This window comes from Denticeps clupeoides, chromosome 18, assembly GCF_900700375.1.
Source record: "Denticeps clupeoides chromosome 18, fDenClu1.1, whole genome shotgun sequence".
Classification (NCBI taxonomy): domain Eukaryota; kingdom Metazoa; phylum Chordata; class Actinopteri; order Clupeiformes; family Denticipitidae; genus Denticeps; species Denticeps clupeoides.
In genome coordinates this window covers 14,978,146-15,004,974 of record NC_041724.1, presented here as the reverse complement: position 1 = coordinate 15,004,974, position 26,829 = coordinate 14,978,146, and the positions used below count along the sequence as shown (strand labels likewise).

Below are 26,829 nucleotides of genomic sequence, written 5' to 3'. Positions count from 1 at the left end.
GAATATAAAGAATAAAAATAAAAACGATAATAAGAGTAGTAAAATTAACAAAATGTGAGTATAGCAGTTAAGATAAAACTGTAACTATTTTTGGTAGGCTGTCCGTAAATGTGAACACGTTAATCAGTTAATACCAATTAATAATTTACAATGATTAATCAATGAGCCACTACCCTGAATGAAAAGACCTTGTTACTGGTTTTGACATTGCTGCAGTCTGTCCAGATGTGTCCTGGGAAGAGCTGGATTTCTTCTCTGCTGTAGTAGCTGATTAATATTTGTTTTCCAGCAGCAGGTCACCATTTCATAAATTTCAGGCACAAAGGCAGTTCTATTTAAAATAAAATGTAAAAACAGAAAGTAAGTGTGTGTGTGTGTGTGGGTCATGATGAAGTATCATGTGCCTGATATGTTATTGTGTCTTGACAGGAAGAGGAAGATGAAATCAAGCTGGAAATCAACATGCTGAAGTCATACTCGCACCACAGGAACATCGCAACTTACTACGGTGCCTTCGTCAAGAAGAGCACTGCTGGACATGATGACCAGCTTTGGGTTGGTTGTGTGTGTGTGTGTCTGTGTTCTGAGAGGCCATAGGGACAGTCTGAGGTATTTCCTGTGTGTGTGTGTGTGTGTGTGTGTGTGTGTGTGTGTGTATACAGCTGGTAATGGAGTACTGTGGCGCTGGATCGGTTACTGATCTGGTGAAGAAGACCAAAGGGAACGCTCTGAAGGAGGACTGGATTGCCTACATCTGCAGAGAGGTCCTCAGGGTATGTGTGAGAGACAAGTCCCATCCGCCTTCTTCACACCGCCCCCTCTCCCATTTCTGTCCGAGCGGCCCAAAATCAGTAGTTACAGGGACAGTCCCCCTGGAGAACCTATGACTTTGTGCTCTTCTGGACCATAGGCATGTATGTTACTCACTAGGCTGCCACCCAGACACAGTCTGTATCACAGTCTGTACAGTTCGTATTATAATTATGATTGAGTGGTCAGATTGTACACATCGCTCTTCTCTATATTTCTTATTACTTGTGTTGTAAATGAGTATATTGTAATTTAGTGGATGAACTTTTTTTAAAGTTTGTATTTAACCCACTTTTACATGTGGTCTTGTAACAATGTAACTGGTCTAAAAATGATTAGTCAGCCACTAATACCAGAGCTCAGTTGATCCTGTGAGTTCAGTGGACCAATATGTCAGTCAAGTATGACCTTGATAGTATTATGTTTTATTCCGCAGTTTACAATGTAAAACACCTTAGTGAGAAATTTCTGTTTACCTTCATAAAATGAGACGTTGTTGACAGGTTCCCACAGGTTAGCCAGTAATCAGAATTTTATTATGATGGTGAAATTGTAGTAATTTCACAGATGTGCTTTTATAGAAAGATACATTTACATTTACGGCATTTACCAGACGCCCTTATCCAGAGCAACTTACAATCAGTAGTTACAGGGACAGTCCCCCCCTGGAGAAACTTAGGGTTAAGTGTCTTGCTCAGGGACACAATGGTAGTAAGTGGGATTTGAACCTGGGTCTTCTGGTTCATAGACGATGGTAGATACATGCCACAGCAAAATAGTTTGACTACTCAATTTTACATTTAAAGATGTATAATGCAGTTCAACCCTCATCAACACACATCAATAAATGATTGCCGGGCCGACTCAGTTCAAGACACACTACCGTTGATCTGATGTGTGTGTGTGTGTGTGTTTTCTATCAGGGTCTTTCACACCTCCACTCCCATCATGTCATTCACCGAGACATCAAAGGACAGAACGTGCTGCTTACGGAGAATGCAGAGGTGAAATTGGGTAAGAGCTCTGACGCACTTAAATACATTTTCACACCCACACACACACAGATTTGTATTCATATCCTAATGAGGATTAATTGTATTCACTTTGTAACTTGTGTAGCAAGACAGTAATGAGCATAAAACTAACTCTACCCCTAGCTTTCATTTTTTTTCCTTCATAATTTGGTTTATCCGCCTTTTGTCTTGTAAAATCCATTCAAAGATTCAGTCTAATTTGCTGAAAATGTAAAAATCATCTTTCTTTGATTTATTAGATGTTTTAAGGTGGAAAGTGCAATGTGGTTGTAGCTATGCTGCTGTGTCTCTTTCTGTCTCAGTGGACTTTGGTGTGAGCGCTCAGCTGGACAGGACGATTGGTCGAAGGAACACCTTCATCGGAACCCCGTACTGGATGGCTCCTGAGGTCATCGCCTGTGATGAGAACCCCAACTCCACCTACGATTACAGGGTGAGCCGGGAGAAACCTGCCCCGCCTGATGCATGCTGCACGCCAGTCGCGGTGTGTCCATCCTCACCGGTGTGTGTGTGTGTGTTGTCATCCGTACAGAGTGACTTGTGGTCTTTGGGAATCACGGCATTGGAAATGGCAGAAGGAGCCCCACGTGAGTCTCAGCACAGTGCAGCGCCCCCCTGTGGATAGAACCAAAACAAGATTTTTCATTTTTTGCCTCGCTTTGATCACATAGCAACACTGGAACAATGTTTCTTCATCTACTCACCCTCACTCTCATCGCAGAGTACTTGGGGGCAGTGGTGGCCTAGCGGGTAACAGAAACGGACACCTAATCAGATGGTTGCTGGTTTGAATCTCAAACCGCCAAGGTGCCACTGAGCAAAGCACCGTCCCCGCACACACTAACGCCTGTCGTGGCTGCTCCACTGCTCACCAAGGGTGATTGGTTAAAAGCAGAGGACACATTTTGTTGTGCCACCGTTTGCTGTTCTGTGTTCCACAACGACAATGATTTCACTTTCACTTCAGGTGGTGACACCAAAGCTTTCTGATGAGCCATTAATCTGTCTGAACATTTTCTCATATCTGTATGTATGTGTATGTGTGTGTGTTTGTGTCTACAGCTCTTTGTGACATGCATCCAATGCGAGCTCTGTTTCTCATTCCACGGAATCCTCCACCAAAACTCAAGTCCAGGAAATGGTAAGTGAGATGGACAGGAATTGCATTATTATAATATTGTGCATTCTGAAAAAAAAAGGTCAACATACATACATTTTTGTACACTTTTTAAATACAAGTTCATAATGATAGTAATAACTATTCCAATACTTTCCTCTTTAAGGTGCTAATTGCACTGATTCTGTGTACTATCCTGTGCAGAAAATGCCGTAGAGAGTGCAACCACAGGCCTACGATATTACTGGCATTTCTGTTCTCTTGCAGGTCTAGGAAGTTTCACACCTTTGTGGACAGCTGTCTGGTCAAGAACTACTTGCACCGACCGACAACTGAGACACTGCTACGCCATTCGTTCATCAGAGACCTGCCCAATGAACGGCAAGTGCGCACCATGCTGAAGGACCACCTGGACCGCACCAGGAAGAAGAGAGTAGAAAAAGGTGACTGAGGTTACATTTACATTTACAGCATTTATCAGACGGCCTTATCCAGAGTGACTTACAATCAGTAGTTACAGGGACAGTCCCCCACAGGAGCAACTTAGGGTTAAGTGTCTTGCTCAGGGACACAATGGTAGTAAGTGGGATTTGAACCTGGGTCTTCTGGTTCATAACTAGTAGCCTAGTTACCCACTAGGCTACTACCACCCCAGTAGTATGGTAGTATGTTTCAGTCCATAGATGAGTGAGTGTGTTACCCACTGTGCTATTTGGTCATCCATTGTGTTCTCATTAGCATCTACAGGGCATCGTGGGAAGGTAGACATGGATTACTCTACATGTGAGCGTGATCCATTTCTTTAGGGATGTGTTTCTCCTTCACATTCTTCTTCTTATTGAACTCATCACAGAATAAAGAAAATACTACGTTACCCATTGGGCAGGTGGTTTTGCATAAAATCGGCTGCTCCATCAGATAATTGGAATTCTTCCAGGTTCTTTGGTTTCTTCCTGCTGTCCAAAGGCATATGCTAGGTGAAGTGGTGACCAAACATATATATGCAGCACCCATGTTCATGTGTGAGTGTGCGAACAAACCTGAACAAGACAATGAACCCTGTGTCTCCGGGGGGGACTGTCCCTGTAAATCGCTCTGGATAAGGGTGTCTGATACATGGCGTACATGTGAAGTGTAAATGATTGGTGTGTGTGTGCGTGCGCCCTGCATCCAGTGTCCCATGAACTGGTTTTATGTGTAAAAGGGGATGAAGAGAGCTGAATTCCCTTGACCCTTCGCCACAGTCAGTCATTTCGGGACAGAAGTAGGGAGAAATCTGCAGAATTACTTCCGGATGTGAAGAAGAGCTGCCGTTTGCAGGGACTGAGCCATGTCTTTTATTCCTGTAAACAGATGGGACGGAATATGAGTACAGTGGCAGCGAGGAGGAGGAGGATGAGCTGAATGAGGATGAAGGTGAACCCAGGTACAACCTCTCCTAATGCCGAACCAGGAGGCCTGGAGCCTCTTCATGGCCTTTTTAGCCGCGTCTTGTCACTGGCCGTGGTGTCATCGCGTGTGACGTTCCAGACACAGCAGATGGTGCGGCGTATGTGCATGTGATGTCATATTCCTCTGATCTGGTCCCCGCAGCTCTATCGTGAACGTGCCGGGCGAGTCCACGCTGCGCCGCGAGTTCCTGCGCCTGCAGCAGGAGAACCGCAGTCGGTCGGAGGCGCAGCGGCAGCAGCAGCTGCAGCAGCAGCAGCTCCGCCAGCAGGAGAAGTACAAGCTGCAGCTGCTCGCCGAGCGCCAGAAGAGGATCGAGCAGCAGCACGAGCAGCGGCGCCTCCTGGAGGATGTAAGGCGAAGCGCTGCGTTAAACGCGTCCACAATGCGTCGAGCGTGTTAGCTGTTTAATGGCTTCTGTTATATATTAGTTTTGTGTTTGTAATTTTAGCCAGGCGAATGTCCATTTAAATGCTTTATATTTGTGTTGTGTAGAAGATGTGTCCATTTTATTGGTTCGGTTTTTAGATGTTTTGTCTGTGTTGTTCCACAACTGAACAATGTTGCACTGTGTGTACTTCCCCAAATAAGTTAGGGATATTTTGAGAGACACATACGGTGTTTGTTTCACTTCAGAAACTTTTGGGATAGGGAGGTAATTGTATTGGGTTGATAGACACACCTCATTTTGTGTTTTCCATGTAATGGTCTCATTGTGTATACGTGTGCAAATAGGGGCAAATAGCGAGAGACACATTCTCAATGTGGCATCAATGCCAACATTCTGTTGGTATTAAGATGTCATTGTCAGTAAGTCATTCCAAGTTCATCATTCTAACAGCCATGACGAGCAGAGTCACCTGGCCATGGCGCACCTTCGGGACGGTGGCAGGCAGTCAGATATTGCTCGTGACCATTGTCAGATATTCCTATTTGGGGCAGTCCCTGTCTACATTTTTGGGGTAATAAATATTAAACTAAAAATGGTGTTTTCTTCTCATACATCATTAGTAATATCAAAGGGAACTTTTACTTATTTCATTAAAATTCAGATCAAATAGGAAAAGCACTCATGTCAATAACAATATCCCTAACTTATTGTGAGTAGTGTAGTTGTGGTCTTTTGTGAGAGATGTTCTCTTTGTGTTGTTTAAATGTATATTTTGTGTGTGGCATGTGCCCCGTGCAGCAGCAGCGGCGGCAGCAGCAGGAGTCTGGCTTTCAGTGGCCAGAGCTGCATGAGATGCTGTGGAGAGATGAGAGTGAAGTGAGGGAGCAGCAGAGTGACGGAAGACAGGTAAAAATGTATTTCCTGTTCTCTGTGGCTGTATTAATGTTAGCTGCACGTCTTACAATCACGTACGTATCACTATCCTTTTCTTCCATAAATATTCACGGTGACACAACGAAATGTGTCCTCTGCATTTAACCCATCACCCTCAGTGAGCAGTGGGCAGCCATGACAGGCGCCCGGGGAGCAGTGTGTGGGGATGGTGCTTTGCTCAGTGGCACCTCAGTGGCACCTTGGCTGATCGGGATTCGAACCGGCAACCTTCTGATTACGAGTTCCTTAACCAATAGGCCACCACTGGCCCATTTAGTGCATACTTTCATCCAAAGCAAATAACAGATGAAATGATCTCCATTCATATACTTAGCAGTCTTTTAAAACTCACCTTTACATTACATTTCATTTATGTCATATATCGGACGCTCTTATCCAGAGCGACTAACAACCAGTAGTGACAGGGACAGTCTCCCCCCGTAGATACTCAGGGTTAAGTGTCTTGCTTAGGGACGCAATGGTAGTAAGTGGAGTTTAAACCTGGGTCTTCTGGTTCATAGACAAGTGTCTTACCCACTAGGCTACTACTACTCCAGGGTTAAGATATAAGTATATTGAATAAACTAGTTATATTAGTTATGTGCATTTTAAAGTATTTTCAGTTGATTAAGTTCTCTTTACCCAGCTGACATGAATACACAGGTTTCTCAAGTGAGGTCACCAAAGGTCACACAGGCCACATGCTCATTTGTCTTACAGACCTTCCCCGTGATTATGAACATCTTCAGCACCACAGCCACCCCACCCACCGGTGTTAAATATTTCAGAGAAGAGGGCGTAGTGCAAGACAGCGAATATTCAGTCCTTGAATATTTTAGAGTTTTCCTTGGAATTCTGTCAGCAGGGTGCTGTGATGAGGAGCCGGACTCTGATCCGCTTTCTCTCTTGATGCGTTTCAGCTGGAAGAAGCGGGAAGGCAGAAGACTGAGCGAGCGCTGAGACCGACGGCCCCGTCAGCCGAGCAGGTAAAGAAACGCGAGGGTTTTTGGGATGTCAGGGCGGTGGAGGAACCGAACGGGCGTGGTGAGGGAGCGGCCTGGTGAGACGGATGGCTGGTGCACTCTAATGGAGATAGACTGCAGTGAGGAGCAGTGATAAACCCACAAAGGACAGGCTAATGAGTGTCAGCGCCAAGCTGACCACAGCAGGAGACCATTACCTTCTGGCAGCACCTGAGCTGGGTGCTTAAAAGCCTCTTCGTGCTTCTCGGGAGAAGCTGGAATCCTGCTGATACGCAAATTGCAATATGTGGGAAAATGTCATGAGGAAAAACGAATGGATCTTAACAGCATGTGTGGAAATCAAAGATGTGTTAAAAAAAATACAACTGGGGAACAGAAACACACATCTGATCGGTAGAAAGCGGCATTTGTGTGAGCCCACAAGGGGAAATGCTCTCTGGCTCCAGGTCAGACGCACGACCCGAATCTGACTCTCCTAAAGTGGGCTGGAGCTGCAGCTTCTGTCTTTGTGTGTGTGTGTGTGTATGTAATTGGTGTGTTTGCTCTTGTCTCTTATGCACTTGATTCATCGTCACTTGCGCAGAGTGTGTATATCTTAAGTGTTGCTTTTTTTGTGTATGTGTGTGTTGGTATTTTGTTCACAGAGCTCTGTGTGTGTGTTCTGTTTTTATATGCCGCATGGTGTGATTGTTCGCGTGTGCGCTGCAAGTCCTCTGTGCTGAGATCTGTGTGTGTGTGTTGTGTAGCGGAGGTCTGAGGGTAGGAAGCTCCAGCGCACGCTGCCTAAAGACCAGACGCAGCTGCTGTCTCTTCAACACGACCACAGACAGCAGCGTGAGCCCCCCAGGGCCACACCCACACCAAAGCCCCGCCCACCCGCTAACAAGCAGCACACAGCGGTAACTTGTCACCACTGCGCCCACTATGACCTCCACCTGACCTCTACCTACCTGTCACTCACTACCAGTTTTCTCTCCTGCTCTTGTTAATTTACATATTTGTGTTTTCCCTTCTAAAATGACACACATATGAAATGAATGGAAACACCTCAGTACCATAAATCTGCCGGATGTTCACGCCGTGTCACTGCGTGTAAAGATTTTAATGCCGATTTTAATCAGGCCCTCACTTCCGCCTGACTGGCTGCCTCCGAATCTTCGTTCAGAAGTCAGCAACTCTTTCAAATCAGCACAAATTCAGTACAAACTGTACGTTATAACGGCTCAGCATCTGTCTTAAAGGTTGGAAGATTTGACCAGCTGGCAATTCTGTGGTTTGCCCTTTAGAGGGAACCTGCTTTATAACCAGCAGGTGGAACTTTCAGCAACACTTTGTTTCTGATGCCAAAATACAGCAAAGTAACTCTGGAACACAGCGCGGTATTTCTCCACGTTGTACACACTCGGACAGACCAGTGAGAATGCAGAACATTGTCAGGACGTGTTGGAATGAGGACAGACCTGATGCTACTGTAACTTCTGAAGCGCAGCTTCTAACTGGCTTGCATGGTTTCTTCTGTAAGCATCCCTGCAGCGAAATGCGTAGATGTCTTTGACATAATGTCAAAGCTGTTATTTCAATGATGATTTCATTATAAGTTCAAGTTTAAATTGAGTTTTATTGTCTTTTCAGCCACATACATGTTAGACCGTACATAGTGAAACAAGACAACATTTCTCTGGAACCTGGTGCTGCATGTAACATTTAAACAAAGTTACAGACTGACGTAAAGTGCACATGTTCGAGGGACAAACTGGCTACATGAAGCGCAAAGGTGGGACACAGGCAGTGCAAGAATAACAGAATAAGAACACAGACAGCGCTAAAAACAAGGTGCATAGTAACAATGTTAAATAATGTAATATAACACAGCAACAGGTCACATTGCCAACAAAAGTCTTAAATGGATCAGCTTTCCATTCTTAAAGCTTAAGCTCACTGATACTTCTATAAGTCCCGAAGCCATCCAATGCAAATTTAGATGAATTAGAAAAAAAAAAAAAACACTTGACCATCACCACTTTAAACAATCAGAGGACTTCTAAAGTGATTTTAAAGTGATGATGGTCAAGTGGTTTTCTGTTTTTTACTAATTCATCTAAATTTTCATTTGCATGACATCATAAGGAGGAAGGAAACTGTGAAAATGAGGAACCTCTAAAATGAAATGAAACTTATGCGGTTTTGGTTTCTGACCAAAAACAGGTGTTGACCTTCACTTGTTAAACTGGGTGCTTTTCTGCGTCCATTACATCCCCCTGAAAAATGAGAGATCCTCTCATGTCCCAGTGTCCTCTGTGGGATGGGGACAGCCCATTCTCGCTCTGTGAGATGTGTAGACGTTAACACTGTGGCTCCTGCTGTTCAGATGGATGACTGGTCACGCCCGCCGGAAGGCTGTCGTGGGCCACTTGTGCTGCCGCTCTTGCCCATATGCGCTGTCCCACGACTGGGCTCCGGCAGCAGCTCTAGCCCCTGTACTCCAGACCTGCAGAGGGCAGCATTGCGGCAGGTCAGACATTGGAGGGAGGATGGATGTGGACTTAATGTCTTCATTTTCTTCTAAATATGCATGAAGCCATGAGCAAATATGCATGAGTGAACCCTTAATACTGGCCCTTTCAACTTTGACCTTATCTGCATGGACCTACATTACACATGCTTTTGACTTTTGTATTGTATTTAATATTTTAACTTATTCGTGATGATGTAAAAGAGAAAAAAATAGGTCAGATCAGACAGATGTATGCATCTTTAAGCTGGTTGTACTGTATTCTAGAATTCCTTAGAAAAAAAAGAATTCACTGCAGGAAAGAGTGCATGACTTCCAGCATGTAGCTATGTTTTTTTTAATTTGTAGAAAAAAATGCAACAATGCTGAAAATGTTGTTGCATATTTCCTGATTAAACTCCATTTTGTGAGACAAGGAATACATTTTGAATGCATATGGGGTGGTCATAGCCTATTGGGTAACACGCTTGCCTATGAAGACCCAGGTTCAAACCCCACTTACTACCATTGTGTCCCTGAGCAAGACACTTAACCCTGAGTTGCTCCAGGGGGGGACTGTCCCTGTAACTACTGATTGTAAGTCACCCTGGATAAGGGCGTCTGGTAAATGCCGTTAATGTAAATGTAAATTTTGAGGGATCACTGATTTGGGCATGTGCGTTGCATTTTATTTGTTCTACACGCTGTTCTCTAACACACTTAATCTTCTCCATCTTTGCCACATGTAACCGCATGGATCTTAACTCTCGTATTAAAATTTTTGCTTTACTTTTGTAAATTCTTTTAAATCCTGAGTGAGTGTGACCAGTATGCATGTTGCTATGAACTGAGAGCTGTGCCCATTTCAGAACGCCAACCTGCGCTCCAGCCGAGATGCCCCCCACAGCAGCTCCCTGTCAGACATGGCCACCAGCCCGCTGTCTCCCACGCTGGACGATGTCTTCTGGGACTTCACCAGCTCTGAGGTTCGCCCCCCCAGGGTGTGTTTCAAACATTCATGCAGTTACACATTTATAACCTTTCTGGCTGGTTAATGTTTAACAATTTGGTGACATTTGGGTGTAGAATTATTTATTTTAACAGCAAATTACAGACTCCATTCCAGTTTCATTTTGTACCTTACCACTATCTGACACATAAATACCAACAAGATCCCTTTGAACACAATATCCAAGGTAATGTTAACAGTATGTTACATCGATTAACATATTATTTTTGGAATAAAAACATGTATTTGAATCTTGTCGAAATGGTTTCATGCATATGGTTTGTAGTAATACTAGCCCTGCAGAGTCTTCATACTAATTCAAACTTTTTGTAAGATTTGGATTCTGCAGGGCTAGTATGCATGATTGGTCATGAAAACTTGACTTTTTTTTACATAGAGCAATCAGACATCACTGGATTAGTTCAAATCTCAATAGTTTTAACCCCAGCATGGCATTGAGCAGAAAATATATGGCAGAATAATAATCCATATGTGACATCAAGCTGCAATAACCTGATGCTGCAATTGGGATGCATTTTCTTTTTTGGTACATGAGAATGGCTGTGGGAAAGGTGTGGTTAGTGATGCTTCCCTTTTCACTGGGTGGGGACTTCCTCTGTCAGGATGTATCATGAACAGGTTAAGACTGCAGTTGAGCACGCTGTGGGCACACAGATCACTTTCTTTTCATGTTCAGACCTCTGCTTATGTGGTTGTTGTTGACAGAGAAAACTCTCCAGACTCATTTCACATCTCCACCAGCTTGTTTAGAGCCGACTGGAGTCTGGACTTCAGGTCAAATGCTGTAAAATTCTTAACAATAACTAAATAAAGCTTTATTATTTATTCAGATAATTAATGGGCCTGATTGTTTGTTTTTTTTTAATAAAATTTTTACATTGGACAGTTTGATATGCACAGTGTAGCCTGTTTTATGACATTTGCATGCCGGATCTGTTCCTCTCTTGTCCCTGGTTATGTGGAATATGCAACAGAGCTTTGCTTGATATTTTGCCCTCCAGGACCTCTACATCCTTTTGATCTCTCTATATAAATTTATATTTTTACTTTTACTTGCAACTGTGTCCTCCAGACTTGTGCAACATGACAGACCTTGTCGTACTTCTGATCACGTCATAACAAGCTTCAACCCAAAATCTACAGAAATGTTTAAACAGAGAAACCTTTGTATCATTTGTGTTTGACTGAAGGTTCCTGAGAGAACAACATCAAAGTTCCTGTGCAGAGAACAGCTGATCTGCAAAACCGGCTCCAGGTAGGGTTCTCCCCTGCACACGCCATATATTTGTACAGTCCTATCACTGAGTATCATCAGGGCTCATTCTGTGAATGTATGTATGTGTAGTTTGTCTCCTCAGTCAAGGGGAAGCAACAGCGTAAGTCCCCTTTCAGGTATGTGTGTCCTTCTCTTCTAGTCTCAGTTTTAATTAAGGAATGAGAGAGAGAGAGTGTGTGTGTGGCTGGGGATGTTGGTGATCTTCTGTATCCTGTCATCAGGTGACATCAGGTTAGAGAACCCCCCATATCACAGTCACCTCAGATCCATAAAGACTGTGGATGATTTTGATGGCAAACCACTGCAGGTACCATAGACCCACTTACACCCAGGATGCTCTAAAACACATGAACATTGCTTTATGCACACCTCCATCTGTGTGTCAGGATGTGGCTCCACCCTCAGCAAGGAAGAGTAGCGCCCTGATGAAGGCCATTCTGTACTCCTCCTCTAGTGATGAAGTCGGAAGCAGTGATGATGATGAGAGGTGGGTCTGCTGTTTCCCATTCACTCACCATGTATTCATCACAAAAAAAGTCATCAGGATGTCCCCTGGTACAAAGAATATATTCATTAGTGAGGCAGTCAATTCTAACGATTTAACATATTAACCATACGATTTGCAATGAAGTAATTACAATCAACTGCAAAAAAGAGAACTGTGTTTCTAATGGTACTTTGTTCTTTTTCAGCGTCACATAATTTAATTACAAAAAAAAGGAAAAGGTTTAATGAAATTAGATATTGAAAGATTCATGATTACAATTTTAGTTACATCTTAATACTGTATACAAATCCTTGCCAATACTATGTTTATTAATAGTGGTGTTAAGGGAATCATGGGAGTGTCAGCCAATCAGCGCTCAGTGCCCACTGACTACAACAAATCCCTGTGTAGCGGACGTTGTAAGTTGAATGTGATTAGTCGCTGGTCCTGACTAGGAACCTGGTCATGTGGGAGACGGTGCAGACTAGTCAAGTGTCCACTTACCTATATCTGGACTCTGTTATAGCATCCAGCGAAACCACCGTTCTATAGCACAGAAAGTAGGTGTGTTTAACACAATCACTGCCATGCACCACCCTCACAACCCCACAGAAGCTCATGGAATGTACGCCTGAAGAGCGATTTTGCGATGCGGCCAGTAAAACAGCAAGTGGCATGGCAAAGTGGAGCTCCGCACCCTTCTGGTCACACTGCGCAGTGTGAATTGAAAAGCATGACCAATAGCATGACCAACAAGGCATCTCTGATACCAAGATGGAAGAGATGATTAAAAGTGATTGATACAATGAAATGTGTCCTCTGCTTTTAACCATCACCCTTTCACAGCCATGAAATGCGCCCGGGGAGCAGTGTGTGGGGACGGTACTTTGCTCAGTGGCACCTCTGGGATTTGAACCGGCAACTTTCCTTAACCGCTAGGCCACGACTGCCCACTGATTACAATTACAACTACAATTTTACTTATTATCTTACCACAACACTGGGTGGCCTGCTGGAGAAAAATGTCAGATGCTACAGGCCTGCCAGGTTTCACAGTGAACGTTGCTTGGCAATATATATGAAACCGAAAAAATATGTGATAACCTACTTTTAGACCTACTTTTCAATAATTGAAATTATGGGGTATAGTGACATAGTTATGGTCATGGCCAGTCCCTCAAGGAATTTGCAATGTTGTGATTGCAACAATTAACACAAATTCAACCAATCAGTGCAAATTATTTTGTCAAATCACCTTAACTTTTTATTAGAGCCATATTAGATGCATATTAGATCCATATTAAATGATCTTGCGGGCCAGATGTAATTGTACGCCAGGCTGGATGTGGCCCATGAGTCGATGTGTTACATCGTGCATTGAGTGGCTATAAAAAGTTGTGAGACAAATGCACATAAAAGAGATGAAAACAAGCCAGATGAAAACATTGGTGTGTCATGCTAATAAAATAACCATAAAGGAAGGAGTAAAATGATCATACCTTATGGAATTTTTTTTATTCTTGATCATACAGATAAAATAAAATAATTGTTCAAATACGGTAATAATCATTCGTCTGGCCACACTGCATCACATTCTCAGGAACTGTTTACACTAATTGGCCACTGCATGCCAATAGGCTGATTCCAATGTCACTCTTGCACTATTTTGTACCGCATGCAACTTTGTGGTGAAACACAAACTAAAGTCATCAATAACAAAAATTTCTTGCAGAGAGTTGCAGACATGTGCGAGCAGCCAAGACAAATCAGCAGAAAACCCTTTTGTTGCAACTTTTTACTAAATTGGCCACAAATTCAGGCATTTTAGTTGGCAACAATTTGCAAAAATTTATCACAAAATCCTGTAGGGACTGCATAGTAGGCTACTGGGTAACACCTGCCCATGAACCAGAAGGCCACAAAACAACTATAAAGTTCCTTATATTATTCATTGCTCTTGAATGTTAAATTTGATTTAGCAGTGTTGCCGACTTATAAAAATGTTAAGACTTTATAACTTTATGATCGTACTGTAAAATGAGGCCTGAAGTCTGACCACATGCTGTTATTTTATTTTCTTTATTTATTGTATCAATTATAATTATGTTAATTCCTGTATTCAAATGAGTTTCTCACTATTCAATGTTTAGTATTGCCGTTAGGTAAACACTGCCACGACAGAATTTCAAACTGGTTTAGAAATTTCATTGATAATTTACAAAAGTAATCAAAACGTAATGAAATGTAATAAGTTAAAAGTACTGAAATAGTTCGATTTTAAATAAGCTTTTTTATATTTTTATCTGGTCCTGCCTGATTTCTAATCTGATTAAAGATATAACAGCCACGTGTCTTATTATTGGTAAAAACATGTAAATTTGACACACCTGGATTGTCTCTAACAATGACAAATGTCATTATAAGTTTGTCACATGCAAATAAACAGTAGTTATAATTGCAACAATTAAACAAGCATAAAGTGAAAGTGACCTGCAAACTTTCAGTTATGAGGTTGCTTGATTAGCCGCTCGGCCACCACTGCAGAGAGTTCATGACAGAGGAATACAGAGGACAGAGACCTGCCAACCACACGAGACAATATGAGACAACATCTGCAGTGCACAAGCAACAATATAGCTCTGTTACATGGACACAGATGCAGTTTAAACAGATATAAGATGTGATATAAACCTGTGTGCCTTTTCTGTGGTTGGCAGGTCTCCCCTCAGCATCAGCGGACGTTTTTTCAGTGGTGCGCAGGATGGCATCATTCTGCAGCCTCACCGGAATCTGAATCAGGTGCAGGTTGGTGACACCTCCTCTTCAGCACCTCGTACACTGCTTCTGTCGATAATGCCCCCATGTGTAGAAATTGGTCTCTGTTGCAGTAGTTCTGATTTAGTCCTGTCCAGAGCAGCGTCACAGCACTATAGGGCATTTTTTGCATGCTTATTAGACACGTGGCAACACAGATGCAATCTGTGCAATGAGATGATTACTTGCATGCATATAACAACTGCAGTTGAATATAGCAGACAGTGAAATTACTCTTCTTGTTTTTGGGGATTTTAGTACGGTTCTAAGGACACGCCTGCTGGAACAGAGTCCAATCAGTGCCTTCTTCTGCCTGACCTCCTACAGAAGAGCATATCCCAAGATCCTTCAGGGCAACGCTGTGGCCTGCAGGTCCAGTCCCCAACTGCACAAAACTCGTACCCAATTGTGAGTTTGATGTGAAGGTTTTTTTACATAATGCCCACTAGGGGGAGACAAGAGGCTGAAGCTGCAGAATTTGTTTGAAAAATGTTTGTTTGTGTGTGTGTGTGTGTGTGTGTGAGTGTGTGTGTGTGTGTGTGTGTGTGTGTGTGTGTGAGCGTGTGTGTGTTTCTTCTATAACATGGTGGGTCACAGGCCCTTACTGATTATTTCTCATGATACATCTGAGAGAAAATAATGGTTCAAATGCTAAAATGCAGTATTGCTAAAATGTTTGTCTAGTCATGAGCATGATTCAACATGCTAATTTCATATGCACAGATATAAAAAACTGGTGAGAATCAATATTACCTGAGAACAGTTCTGACTGAAAATTTGTTATTGTGAATAATAATAAACAGATAATAATTTTTATTCCCATTTTCATGTTGGACGGCTATTTACTTTGCCTTGTTTCCCAGATAGCAACTGGTCTACGACTAAACTAAAAAGTGAACAAAACAGCTGAAACTAAGAGTTCATTGTTATCCGATGGTTTATTGTGTGTTGGTTCCAGAGTCCAGTGAGCAGTCCGCAGAATAAGAGCATTTCATCCTCATCATCGTCCTTCACCCACATCGACTCTCGCCTGCTGCTCATCTCTCCAACACATGGACCCCCACCCAGCAGTCCACGTAAGCACACTCACACACACTGTATTTAGGTTCTAAACACTTCATCAATTGTTTACTAAATGTTTGCATTTTGCTTGTCATAAAGTAATGCATCCCAAATGACAATTTCAGCTGTGTGTGTGTGTGCATGTGGGTGTGGGTGTGCGTGATCTTTCTGTGTTGTAGCCGCGGGTCACTCTGACCCACTAAGGAGGGCAAACCACAGGAAGGGTTCAGTGGTCAACGTGAACCCCACCAACATCCGGCCGCACAGCGACACGCCCGAAATCCGCAAGTACAAGAAGAAGTTCAACACTGAGGTCCTGTGTGCTGGTCTGTGGGGTGAGTAAACACTCACCTACATTATCACACACACCCATCCAGCCTACACACATGAAGGTAATTCTATTTTTATCAATCAATAAATAAACAAGTATAATATGATTGGTTTAATTTGGTTCTCTTATGGGTTTTTCAGACTTACAGGGTTTAACATGTTTTAGGTCATAAAGAAACATCCCAAACCCTAAATATCTCAAATCTGGAGAAATCTTAAGTATTCACAAACTTTTATAGCATCACTTCAGATTTTATACAGGTTTAATAGAGATTTTATTCTGAATCATTTCAGCATGTCTGAAAATGTGCCATTCAATGTCTAGAGGCAGTTGCTATCTGGGAAACAAGACAGAGTAAATAGCCGTCCAACATGAAAATGGGAATAAAGCTAAATTTCATTTCATTCTAGACCAAAAAAAATACAATGCTGGTAGATGCCGCCAAATGTGACTTTTAATTAGTCTTGTGATAATTGCACAGTCTAATACTTGTAGGCGTCTTATATTTGATTCTTTTCTGAGGCTGGACATTTGTGTATTGGGATTTTGATGGGTTATACTGTAGTATTCTGTTGATTTTGGATGTTCATGAGCCAAAAGTCCTGAAAAAAAATGTGCATGGCCCTTTTTGTAGGTATGCTGCAGAGTATGGTGTGTGGTCCAGATGGACTGTAGTAATATGAATGTGAAGGAAATGAGAGCGGGCTGTGTGTTGGATTGTTGGTACAGGAGTAAATCTACTGGTGGGCACTGAGAACGGCCTCTGGCTGCTGGACCGCAGCGGACAGGGGAAAGTTTATTCCCTCATCACCCGCAGACGTTTCCAGCAGATGGACGTCCTCGAGGGCCTCAACGTCCTCATCACCATCTCAGGTTGGCAAACTTACAAAAACACACAGATTGAGTCACGTTGAAATATTTTTCGGTATCGTTATGCCACTAGTTTGGTTTTTTGCTTCCGTGAGTCCACCAGATGGGAAGGTTGGAGTCCACCCTGTATACAGAATTTAGAAAAACATAAAGCATGTCCTGAAGAGGGCACTCAAAGCATATAAAAAAACAAGAACTTACTGTTTGGTAGTTATCTGTATCTTGAAGAAGAGAAGCTAACTGATCTTTTTCAAGGTGTGTAATTATTTCCAGAAAATGATTTTAATTATATTTAAATACACATAAAATGGGCGGAGCCTAGACATAGACCACTCTCACACACGAAGTAGCCTAGCATTGAGGAAGTGAACTTGTAATTGGAAGGTTCTGCTGAGATACGCTTGTGCAAACCATCATTCAGCAATAATATCAAAGGTCACACAACATTTCATAATCACACAGCACACAAAATATTTCCCAGGATATGCTACATTGGGAAACAGTAAAAAAAAAAACCTCCAACAACCAAACACCCCAACAGAATCGTCCCTTTTATCAGAAGGTTTCCGGTTCTGAGCTGCCATTGTGCCACTGAGGTGCCACCAAGCAAAGCACCGTCCCCACACACTGCTCCCCGGGCGCCTGTCATGGCTGCGCACTGCTCACTCAGGGTGATGGTTAAATACAGAGGACACATTTTGTTGTGTCACCGTGTGCTGTGCTGTAGGGTTTCACAATGACAATCACTTCACTTTCACTTCACTTTCATAATGTGATCATCTTTATATTCCCTAAACCTTTTTATATGATGCTAAATGATAAAAAAACATATTTGCAACACCCTGGTCACCTGCTTACTGTGTTAGCATCACAGCTCACTCTGTGACAGTATATTTAGTTATTCTCGATCATTTAAACCAAAGTGTCATCATATTCAGAAAAAGGGCATGGTGATTGGTAAAAAAGAATTCAATCTTACACATTTCTAAAACAATTTTTAAAAATTATAATTAATTTTTTTTTTCATCTAAAAAGGTAAAAAGAATAAACTGCGCCTTTACTACTTGTCCTGGCTGCGTAACAAGATCCTGCGCAATGATCCTGAGGTGGAGAAGAAGCAGGGCTGGGTGTCTGTTGGAGACTTGGAGGGCTGTGTGCACTACAAAGTCGGTGAGTGGTTGGTCCATGTTGACCATGTGAGGGTGAAGACACACACACACACACACACTGCAATAACTGTGTACTTCTTTACACTGATTATGATGTTTCATGCACTGAAGAAAAGCAATGAGAACCTTTAGAAAAAGACACAATTCTCCCCAAAACCCCTCCAGTCCGCTATGAGAAGATCAAGTTCCTGGTGATCGCGTTGAAGAACGCTGTGGAGGTCTACGCCTGGGCACCCAAGCCGTACCACAAGTTCATGGCCTTCAAGGTGAGACCAGAGCACTAGATCACACGTGAAGAATCATTCTTTACACAAGTGGCCATGGTGGAGAGCTGTCCGATAACTGTGTGAGGCTCCACCAGACTAATGAGGATAGTTCCCGTAACGGGGTCACCTTGAAAGCTGTGTCCCAGTTCTTAATGCTCCACAGAGGCTTGTTCTAGTTCTCAAGTCTCATCAGGCTTGTTAATTCACTGCTCGTGTCTTCTCACAGTTAAACACTGAGTCTGCTCCTACTATACTTGTGCTGGTTGTGTGCGGATTTATGGTCTGGTGACATTTGGGGACTGTTCTGTGGTGTTGTGTGACATCAGGATATATGGTCATGGTGATTGTACATTGCTTGGTTGAGATCCGTTTCATTTTGAATTGCTTTTTGTTCATTCTGCTGATTTCAGAAATCATATGTCAATATTGTTGCCGAATATTAATCTGAAAAGACAAAATAATCCGCTTCGAAAAACCTTTTCATAAAGTTAAAATTTTCAGAAGAGTATAAGACACCAACAATATAGGCTACACACATATACACACATTTAAAATGATTTCCAATGGTTGAGTGGTAGTGTGATGGTTCTGTGATGTATTTGTGTTGTTTCAGTGATGCTTGTGTGATGTAGGCTTTATGTTTGTGTGATCATTGTTGTGCTGGTGTAGTGTTATTAGGATTACGCGTTGTGTGTTTTTCATTTTGTTTTTTTGCGATAGTGGAATTATGATATGGTGGTTCAATGTTGTGTGTTGTTGATGGTATTACAGTACCATCTGTATAGTGTGATGACACTGTGTGTAAAAGATTGTTTAATGATGGTCACTGCATGTGTTACTGTGATGTGTTGTGTAGAAGATGATTTGTTGTTGTTTCAGTGATGATTGTGTCATGTCGATGGGTTTTTGATTCTGTGATCATTCTTGTACTGGTGTAGTGTGATCTTTATAGTTCTGTGATTGTGTTTGTGTGATATGGTTATGTGGAGATCATTTGTATACATTGATGGTTCTGGTCGGTTCTCCCTGCAGTCCTTCGGGAGTCTTCCACAGAAGCCGTTGGCAGTGGACCTGACTGTGGAGGACGGACAGCGGCTCAAGGTGATTTATGGCTCTGTGACAGGATTCCACGCCATTGATGTTGACTCCGGCACGCCATATGACCTCTATTTGCCCACACATGTAAGTTTCACACACACACACACACACACACACACACACACGTTTGGACCAGGACAATATGAAAATGATGATAGGCTTGCAGGTCGTCTCCCGGGTGATATATACCCTCCATGGTACGCTGTGTTGAAGTGTGTGGGATGGTGGGATGATTCTGTTCACACACACAGTCGACTGAAAGTAGGCTAGTGCGGCCAGATGCTGAGATTAACAATGTGACATTAACAATGTGACAGGTTTCTGAAAAAACAACCAAAAATTGTATTTTAATAATAATTTAATTAAATAATTAACTAGACTGCATTAACATTTGAATTATTTTAGTTCTGGTGATAGTTCTATTGTGCACACCTACACAATCAGACTGCCTGCACCCCTGCCCACGTACACCTGTACCACCACCCCCTCAATGTGTCACCCCACCTGCCTCTCTCTCCCTCGCTCTCTCTCTCTCTCTCTCTCTCTCTCTCTCACTGTGCCACTTTTTCTTGAAAAACTGATCTAAAAATAAAAAGCTCCCCGACTCAAGCATGGCTCCGCACCCATGCGTCTCGGAGTGACCCGTTCTTCTTCTGCTGCTGGTATATTTAGCACCGTTGACTGTGGCTGCTGGATCTCAGTCACAGAGCAGCGCTGCGGTGAGCCGGCAATTGCATTTCTATCTGCTATACCGCGAATGCCTGCACCCAAACTCACACAAACGCACACACTCATCCTCCCACACTTCTGATGCTGCCTCGCTGCACTCACACTCTTATTCATTTAAATTCACATACTCTCATGCACAATAACACGTTCTAAACACACTTCCTTCCTTCTTTTGGGAAGGAAATCTGCTTTCTATCCTTCTCCCACGCACGCACACACGCACTGATGAGAATTCCAAGGCAGCGGATCAGAATTGCTCTGAGGCTGTGGATGCCAGTATTAATGCTACGGATTGTGGTGGCCCTCCAGGAACGCGGCGAAGTATGTGTGACGCTGACGCGCAGCCAGGCAAGTAGAAGGGACTGTGTGTAAATTTGGGTGCTCAGTGGACAGAAAGTTTTTCTCTTTGCCCGTGTGTGTCGTGGTCTCTGATCTGGCTGACTTGGAACCCTGCGTCTCAGCTTGAGCAGTGCTGTAAAACAGAAGTAAAAACAGAAGTAAAATAATGGTGTAAAGCGGTTCTGTTTGTTGTGTATTGTACATGTTGTTAGGCTGCGTGGGTTCTGATGTTGTTGGATTGCAGATTTATTCTGAAAGTCTGTGTTTGGAGAGGTGCTTGCAGAGTACCGTGAGCGCATGGTTTGGCCAAATAGGACTCAGGTGGATGGGCTTTTGATTCATTTAGAGGGAATTGGAACCCACAGACCCGAAGCTCCAGGCACTTCCTCCACCTCAGCTGCTCCTCTGTGAGTCACCAGCTCCACCCACAGACTCCCAGCGCAGCCAGCAGAGCCGATGCTGTGTAGGAGATGCTGCTGGGATGGGAGGAAGCAGCTTCACTCTTGCTACTTTATGCTTCCAGAAAGTCTATCTAGTGCCACTCCTCCTATTACTATCCAGAACTCCTCCCAGCACTTTTCCAGGGGTTTCCTACTGTGTTTGACATTGATTGCAATCTAAAGCCAAAATCTAAAAATCTACTTTTTCAAACAAATTGGACAGCTGAACATTTTTTATTTTACAAATGAGATATCATGTTGCTGTTCTGGGTCAAAGCTGGGGTGATCATGCACAGGGCATCTTTTCCAGTCTGGGACCTGCTCAACATTAAAATACAGGAGTAGCTCAGCTACGCATCACATTATATCAGCGTGTGAGTTCAACTTGAGTTCAGACTGACGTGTTGCATGTATCGTTAGTCAGACTAAGAATAATTCGCTCTTCTCCACTGCTCCTCACATTGGTGGTGATGGTACTTCAGTGATTTTCTTTCTTTTACTGACTAAATGTGACTGTTTGTACATGAAGATTTTACTGATGAAGGTTTTTCTTTGTATGACAGATCTCCCACAGATCTGGGAAAGGGTACAGAAATGTTGTTCTCATAAAATAGTGAATTCCATCATTTCAGCTGTCTATCAAGAACATGATTCAGAATTCAGAAAATTGCACAAGAAGCAAGCAGAAAGGCAACAGGAACAACACTCTACCAATCCATCATACATGCAGCCTCAACACAGCCAAATATGTGCTTTAAATCCTTGAGCTTATTTAACACTGGCCTCTGAAAATGGCAGCACAGCATCTCGCTCCATATACCTGATGATGCTGGAGAGTGGTCAGAAACCTCAAATCCACGTCTACCAAGCTCGTGATGTGCTTCCCAAGAGATGAAGAGCCTGCAGGTACCTCTCAAGGGGCCTTCAACACTGGTACTGTGGAGGGAGTTAATAATTCAGATGCTGCCATCACATCTTCTCACTCATTCACTCACTCACCATGGGCAAGGAACATCTGACATTTGATATTCAGCCTGACAGTGTTAACTGCTGACCCTCTGATCTGTAGAATGCTTCAGTCTGGACACTGATTTATGATAGTTGTCCTTTTGCAATAGATCATTTCGAAAGATATATAAGTGTCATTATTAATACTAAAGCTTAAAATAATGCAAATGTAAAACAATGACAAAGACAAGTGTGAGAATGTGGCACAGACGGATGCAAAGGGAAGACTGTTTTACTGCAGGCTCTGACAGTAACAAAATGAAGAAAATAGTGTAAATATTCTTTGATTTTCTCAGTTATTCATTTGGGCAAATTTTAATTCTAAAATGTTCTACTTCAGAGCTCATTCAGATGAAGACTGTGTGTGTGTTTTAAATATTTTCTTCTAGTCACGTCTGATTTCCACTCTCTGACATGTTTGAGTGTTTAAGTGCAGAAATGTAGCTCCATTTGAAATGAGCCAGCCCTAAAACTCCTTCACTTTCCATTTCCATCTTAATGTAGGGATTGTTTTTGGCTAATATGAATTTCAAGACAAGACAAACATGTGCAAAATTAGCAAAAATGTACAAAAGGAGCAGAGATGTGCAAGATGAATTGAGATGTGCAAAATGGGTAGGATGTTAGGAGGTGTATAAAGCTGGAAGTGTATTATTGAGTTGAGTAGCAGTGTTCTGGTGATGTTGGTGCATTGAGAGCTCTGGCTGCTTGGAGGAAGAAGCTCTTGCAGTGTCTGGCAGTTACAGTTGTGATGCTTTGGAACCGTCTGCCAGAAGGTAGGAGGGAGAACTGACAAAAACACACTTTACTATATGTTCACATGCTAAAATAGGGGAAAAAGACTCTTTTGATCATGATTATTTATTCCATGGTGGCGTATATAAATAAAAATGTTTGCTTATTTTAATGTGACTATATTTTTAATATATTATGAAATGTATTTAATGCTCATGCATGTGTGTGTGCATGCACAGATCCAGGGAGTGATCCGGCCGCATGCTATCATCATTCTTCCCAGCAGCAACGGCATGGAGTTGCTAGTGTGTTACGAGGACGAGGGCGTCTACATTGACACCTATGGTCGCATCACCAAGGAAACAGTCTTACAGTGGGGGGAGATGCCTGCATCCGTGGGTATGTGTTGTCAGGCCCTGTTCCAAATTTTTGGTGTAAATCCTGGAAGTCCCATGACACAGCTGAGACATAATTAATAATTAATAATTGAGAGGTAAATATTAATATATGTTGTTTTCTTTTTTTTTACCTGTAAAAGGGTGAAATTGTTTTAATGGAGTAAATGGATGTAATTTATTCTTTTATCTATTTTTTTTTCTTTGTTAGCTTACCTGCCGTCCAACCAGGTGATGGGGTGGGGTGATAAAGCCATCGAGCTGAGGTCAGCACAGACTGGGAACCTGGAGGGTGTGTTCATGCACAAAAAGGCACAGAAGCTGAAGTTCCTCTGTGAGAGGAATGATAAGGTATCTGCCCATCTTTTCTTCAGAATATTGGACATTTGACTGTGCAAATGAAAATTTCATAATTTTCATATTGTTACTTTTTCCTATCTGCAGTTCATTCCTTATCCCACCAGAGTGTTATACATGACCTAAAGCCCGGCATAAAACCGAGACAAATCTAAAAAGTTTAATCAATCAGAGATTTCATTGGCCGTACATCTCTGCTTCCTGTGTGCAGTGCATGTTTTACCTAACTTGCTCCTGTCTGCACAGCATTGAACATTTGCAGCATTTGTCAGACGCTGTTATACAGAGCGATTTACATAAGTGCTTTAAGATGTCCATCATTTAATCCCTCATTTGGTTCACTAGAACCCAATCTGCAAATACCAGCATAACAAAGAATATCAAGTTCCCATGGCCAAAAAAAAGTATATATAACCTCTGCTTGACAGCTTAATCGAATGTCTTTATGACATTAATACATACAATACGTTCATAATAAGTTATTATTATCATAATATTCATAATATTATTATCATACATCATCACAGACACTGCTTCACAACAAATAAACCAGGTAACTGATCTTAAACTGTTCATCGGTGTAAGTGAATGCTGTGTGTGCCCTGAATAAGTGAGTGAATTATTTGAGGCTTACAAACTTGACTGAAACTTGACTGCTTAGTAAGTAAAAGAACATAAACATCATGATACGGCACAGTTGGCTAAAGATGTCAAGCGTTGATTCATGCCCTATGATGACCTATCTTAACCTAAGCGCCCATCTGGAGTAGACATATGGAAATGAAATCCCTGCGGTAACAGTAGATTTAGGTTCTGTTGCGCGTATTATGGAGTTTGTTGTATCCTAAATACCAATGCTGTGCATGATTGTGTACAGTGCTGCCGAGTGGGTGTGTCCTCCATGCTGATTTTTTTTTTTTTTTCTGTCTGCAGGTGTTTTTTGCGTCAGTGCAGTCCGGCGGCAGCAGCCAGATCTACTTCATGACTCTGGGGCAGAACTCGCTCTTCAGCTGGTGACGCACCTCGAACAGAGACACTTTTATACCGTTCAGCCAGGCAGACCTGAAATGATCCATTTTTCATGTAAAGGATGTTCTGTTTTCTGCTCCGTGGAAGTGAAACTGACCTGTTCTGCATGTTCTGAAAGTCCAGAGCTCAGATGGGTACATGTTGTGATGGGGCCCAGCAAGTAAAAAGAAGGTTGTTAGTTTTCGGTAGGAAGTTGGGTGAGCTTTGGATGGTCTGTGGTTAAAGGGTTAGTAAAAGTGTGGAGAGGAAGGATGATTGACGGGGGGGTTCCGATTTCGAATGGGTTGCAACTGCAAGTTTATGCTTCGTCTGTTTATTTAAATGTATTTGATGTGATAAAATGACGAAGGCAGGCTGAGTGTGAATGTTCCCCATTGTTTCCCAGTTTGGTAAGTGAAGACCGGTTCTGGTGCTGTAAAGCTGACCAATCCGCACTGACGACCGATATCTGCAGTCTGCTGCATGTTGCTCCGGTTGCCTCTGATTTGTGGCTAATGATTCGTTTGTCCTGTCGGCCGGACCACGGCGACCGCTGTGAAGTGTGTCTTCCTGCGAATTTGTTCTTTGCCAGGACATCATTAAGTTGCTGCCCCCACAATTCATTTCAACACACAGCGACGCCCGTAGCCTGCAGGGCGCAGCTCACCTGCTGCCTTCATGTCCCAGAGCGTCATCAGTCTTCATTATCAAAGTTATTCGCCTGTGTGGGTTGCTGGATTTCAGGCAGATGCTGACGGAGGAAGGAAGCCAGAAGCTGCTGGATGTTTACAGTCTGCACCACAGCTGAATTTTCAGCTCAGACTTTAATCGTGATGCCCATTTAGTATAAAACATACAGTTTATCGGCTGTTTTTCCTTGAAGAAGTGAGAACATAAAATAATAATAAATACTTTTCCAGTAGGATTAGTGCATTGAGCACATGAAACAGTATTAATGACAGTGTTATACATTATATCATGTCTGAGATTTTTTTTTTTTTATGGGTGGGGGATGATTGGATGTCACTCGGTATAGCATTAATATTATAGTATTAACTCTCCTGCAGACCTCAGTATTTGATAATCGTGGATTAGTAAAGATTCACACCAGATGCTTTGCTTGGGAATTAGTTCATTAATGCACAATGCAAATAATCATGAAATCATGACTTTTCATTCTCCTTTTTTAAGTAAATGTGCTGGTTTTATAATGAAGTCAAACTAATGAACGCTTTGCCACCTCCAGCACGTGTATGTGGACACAGTATGGATGTACATAATAATTGCACTGTTTGATTGACGTTTTATATTTAATGATCTGTTTTACAGTTACATGTTTGCACTATTGTAGTTTGGCGGGTGTTGTTAATACCAGGGCAGTATTATGCATAACTTATTAGTGATTCTTACATTGGGGCTATTTTGTAATAAAAAAAAAATGCACATCGGATGAAAACATTTGCAGTATTGGCTGGGTAACATTTAAGCACAATGTTTTTACATTTAAAAACGCTGATCCTTGTTTAGTGATGAAGCACATATGCCTACTGTTTAATTGCTTTGGTCTAAGAACTTGATAACTGACTCATTTTGTCACAATTGTTCCTTTATTAATTTTCTTTTTCATTTTATCTTTAAAATCTTTTGCATCCATAGTTGTCCACAGGGTGGCAGTCAGACGCTCAGTAGCTTTTGTAGAACTACAGCAGGTCCTGTCAGGATAGAAAACAATCAGCAACGAAGTCTTTATTTTTTTAATGGCTTGTGTAATCCTTCATGTCTCGGAGCCTGCTACGCATCACCTTACCTCTGAGAATCAGCAGGGCCCCCTGCTTGTTAATTCATGAAATTATTATAATGCATAATTTCCCCCGAAATGACATGTTCACATAATTTTTTGTTAAAGATGAATAATTGTGTTTGTTTTAGAAACCAAAGTTGAAGTGATTCCTGCAATGATTTGATTGACCTTTATTTTCATCTGTTAGCACTGAAATAACCTGTACTGTATAAACGTGTCTGTGCCATACATATATCAATATAAATATATGTAGAAAAACAGCTAATCAATAAAAGTTGAACTTTTTTTTTCTTTGCATGAATTTTTGTCATATTCAGACATAACCATTGTGGGGTTATGTTATGCATATTCCTGGCTTTTATTTGCAAAAAGCAAAATGGCGGGTACCAACTTTTATATGAAAAAC

At 42.2% G+C, this 26,829-nt stretch overlaps 1 protein-coding gene across 8 annotated transcripts in view; it reads left to right on the top strand.

Moving 5' to 3' along the window:
* LOC114767913 (misshapen-like kinase 1) overlaps positions 1 to 26,720 on the top strand; it is a 36,902-nt gene extending 10,182 nt beyond the window's left edge. Inside the window, exons 4-33 of one of the 8 annotated variants that reach the window (XM_028959804.1) lie at positions 430 to 555; positions 663 to 773; positions 1,734 to 1,824; positions 2,147 to 2,277; positions 2,377 to 2,431; positions 2,907 to 2,985; positions 3,229 to 3,404; positions 4,315 to 4,387; positions 4,555 to 4,762; positions 5,600 to 5,707; positions 6,655 to 6,720; positions 7,464 to 7,616; positions 9,086 to 9,229; positions 10,078 to 10,194; positions 11,429 to 11,493; positions 11,584 to 11,630; positions 11,736 to 11,821; positions 11,901 to 12,001; positions 14,719 to 14,806; positions 15,074 to 15,223; positions 15,774 to 15,891; positions 16,057 to 16,212; positions 16,938 to 17,081; positions 18,114 to 18,248; positions 18,413 to 18,513; positions 19,546 to 19,695; positions 20,521 to 20,688; positions 23,102 to 23,261; positions 23,469 to 23,608; positions 24,548 to 26,720. In XM_028959804.1, coding sequence (XP_028815637.1) covers positions 430 to 555; positions 663 to 773; positions 1,734 to 1,824; positions 2,147 to 2,277; positions 2,377 to 2,431; positions 2,907 to 2,985; positions 3,229 to 3,404; positions 4,315 to 4,387; positions 4,555 to 4,762; positions 5,600 to 5,707; positions 6,655 to 6,720; positions 7,464 to 7,616; positions 9,086 to 9,229; positions 10,078 to 10,194; positions 11,429 to 11,493; positions 11,584 to 11,630; positions 11,736 to 11,821; positions 11,901 to 12,001; positions 14,719 to 14,806; positions 15,074 to 15,223; positions 15,774 to 15,891; positions 16,057 to 16,212; positions 16,938 to 17,081; positions 18,114 to 18,248; positions 18,413 to 18,513; positions 19,546 to 19,695; positions 20,521 to 20,688; positions 23,102 to 23,261; positions 23,469 to 23,608; positions 24,548 to 24,631 — 3,531 coding nt within the window. In that variant the 3' untranslated portion in view covers positions 24,632 to 26,720. The other 7 variants (XM_028959803.1, XM_028959807.1, XM_028959806.1 and 4 more) reach the window with 7 other exon arrangements.
* Positions 26,721 to 26,829: the final 109 nt, after the last annotated feature.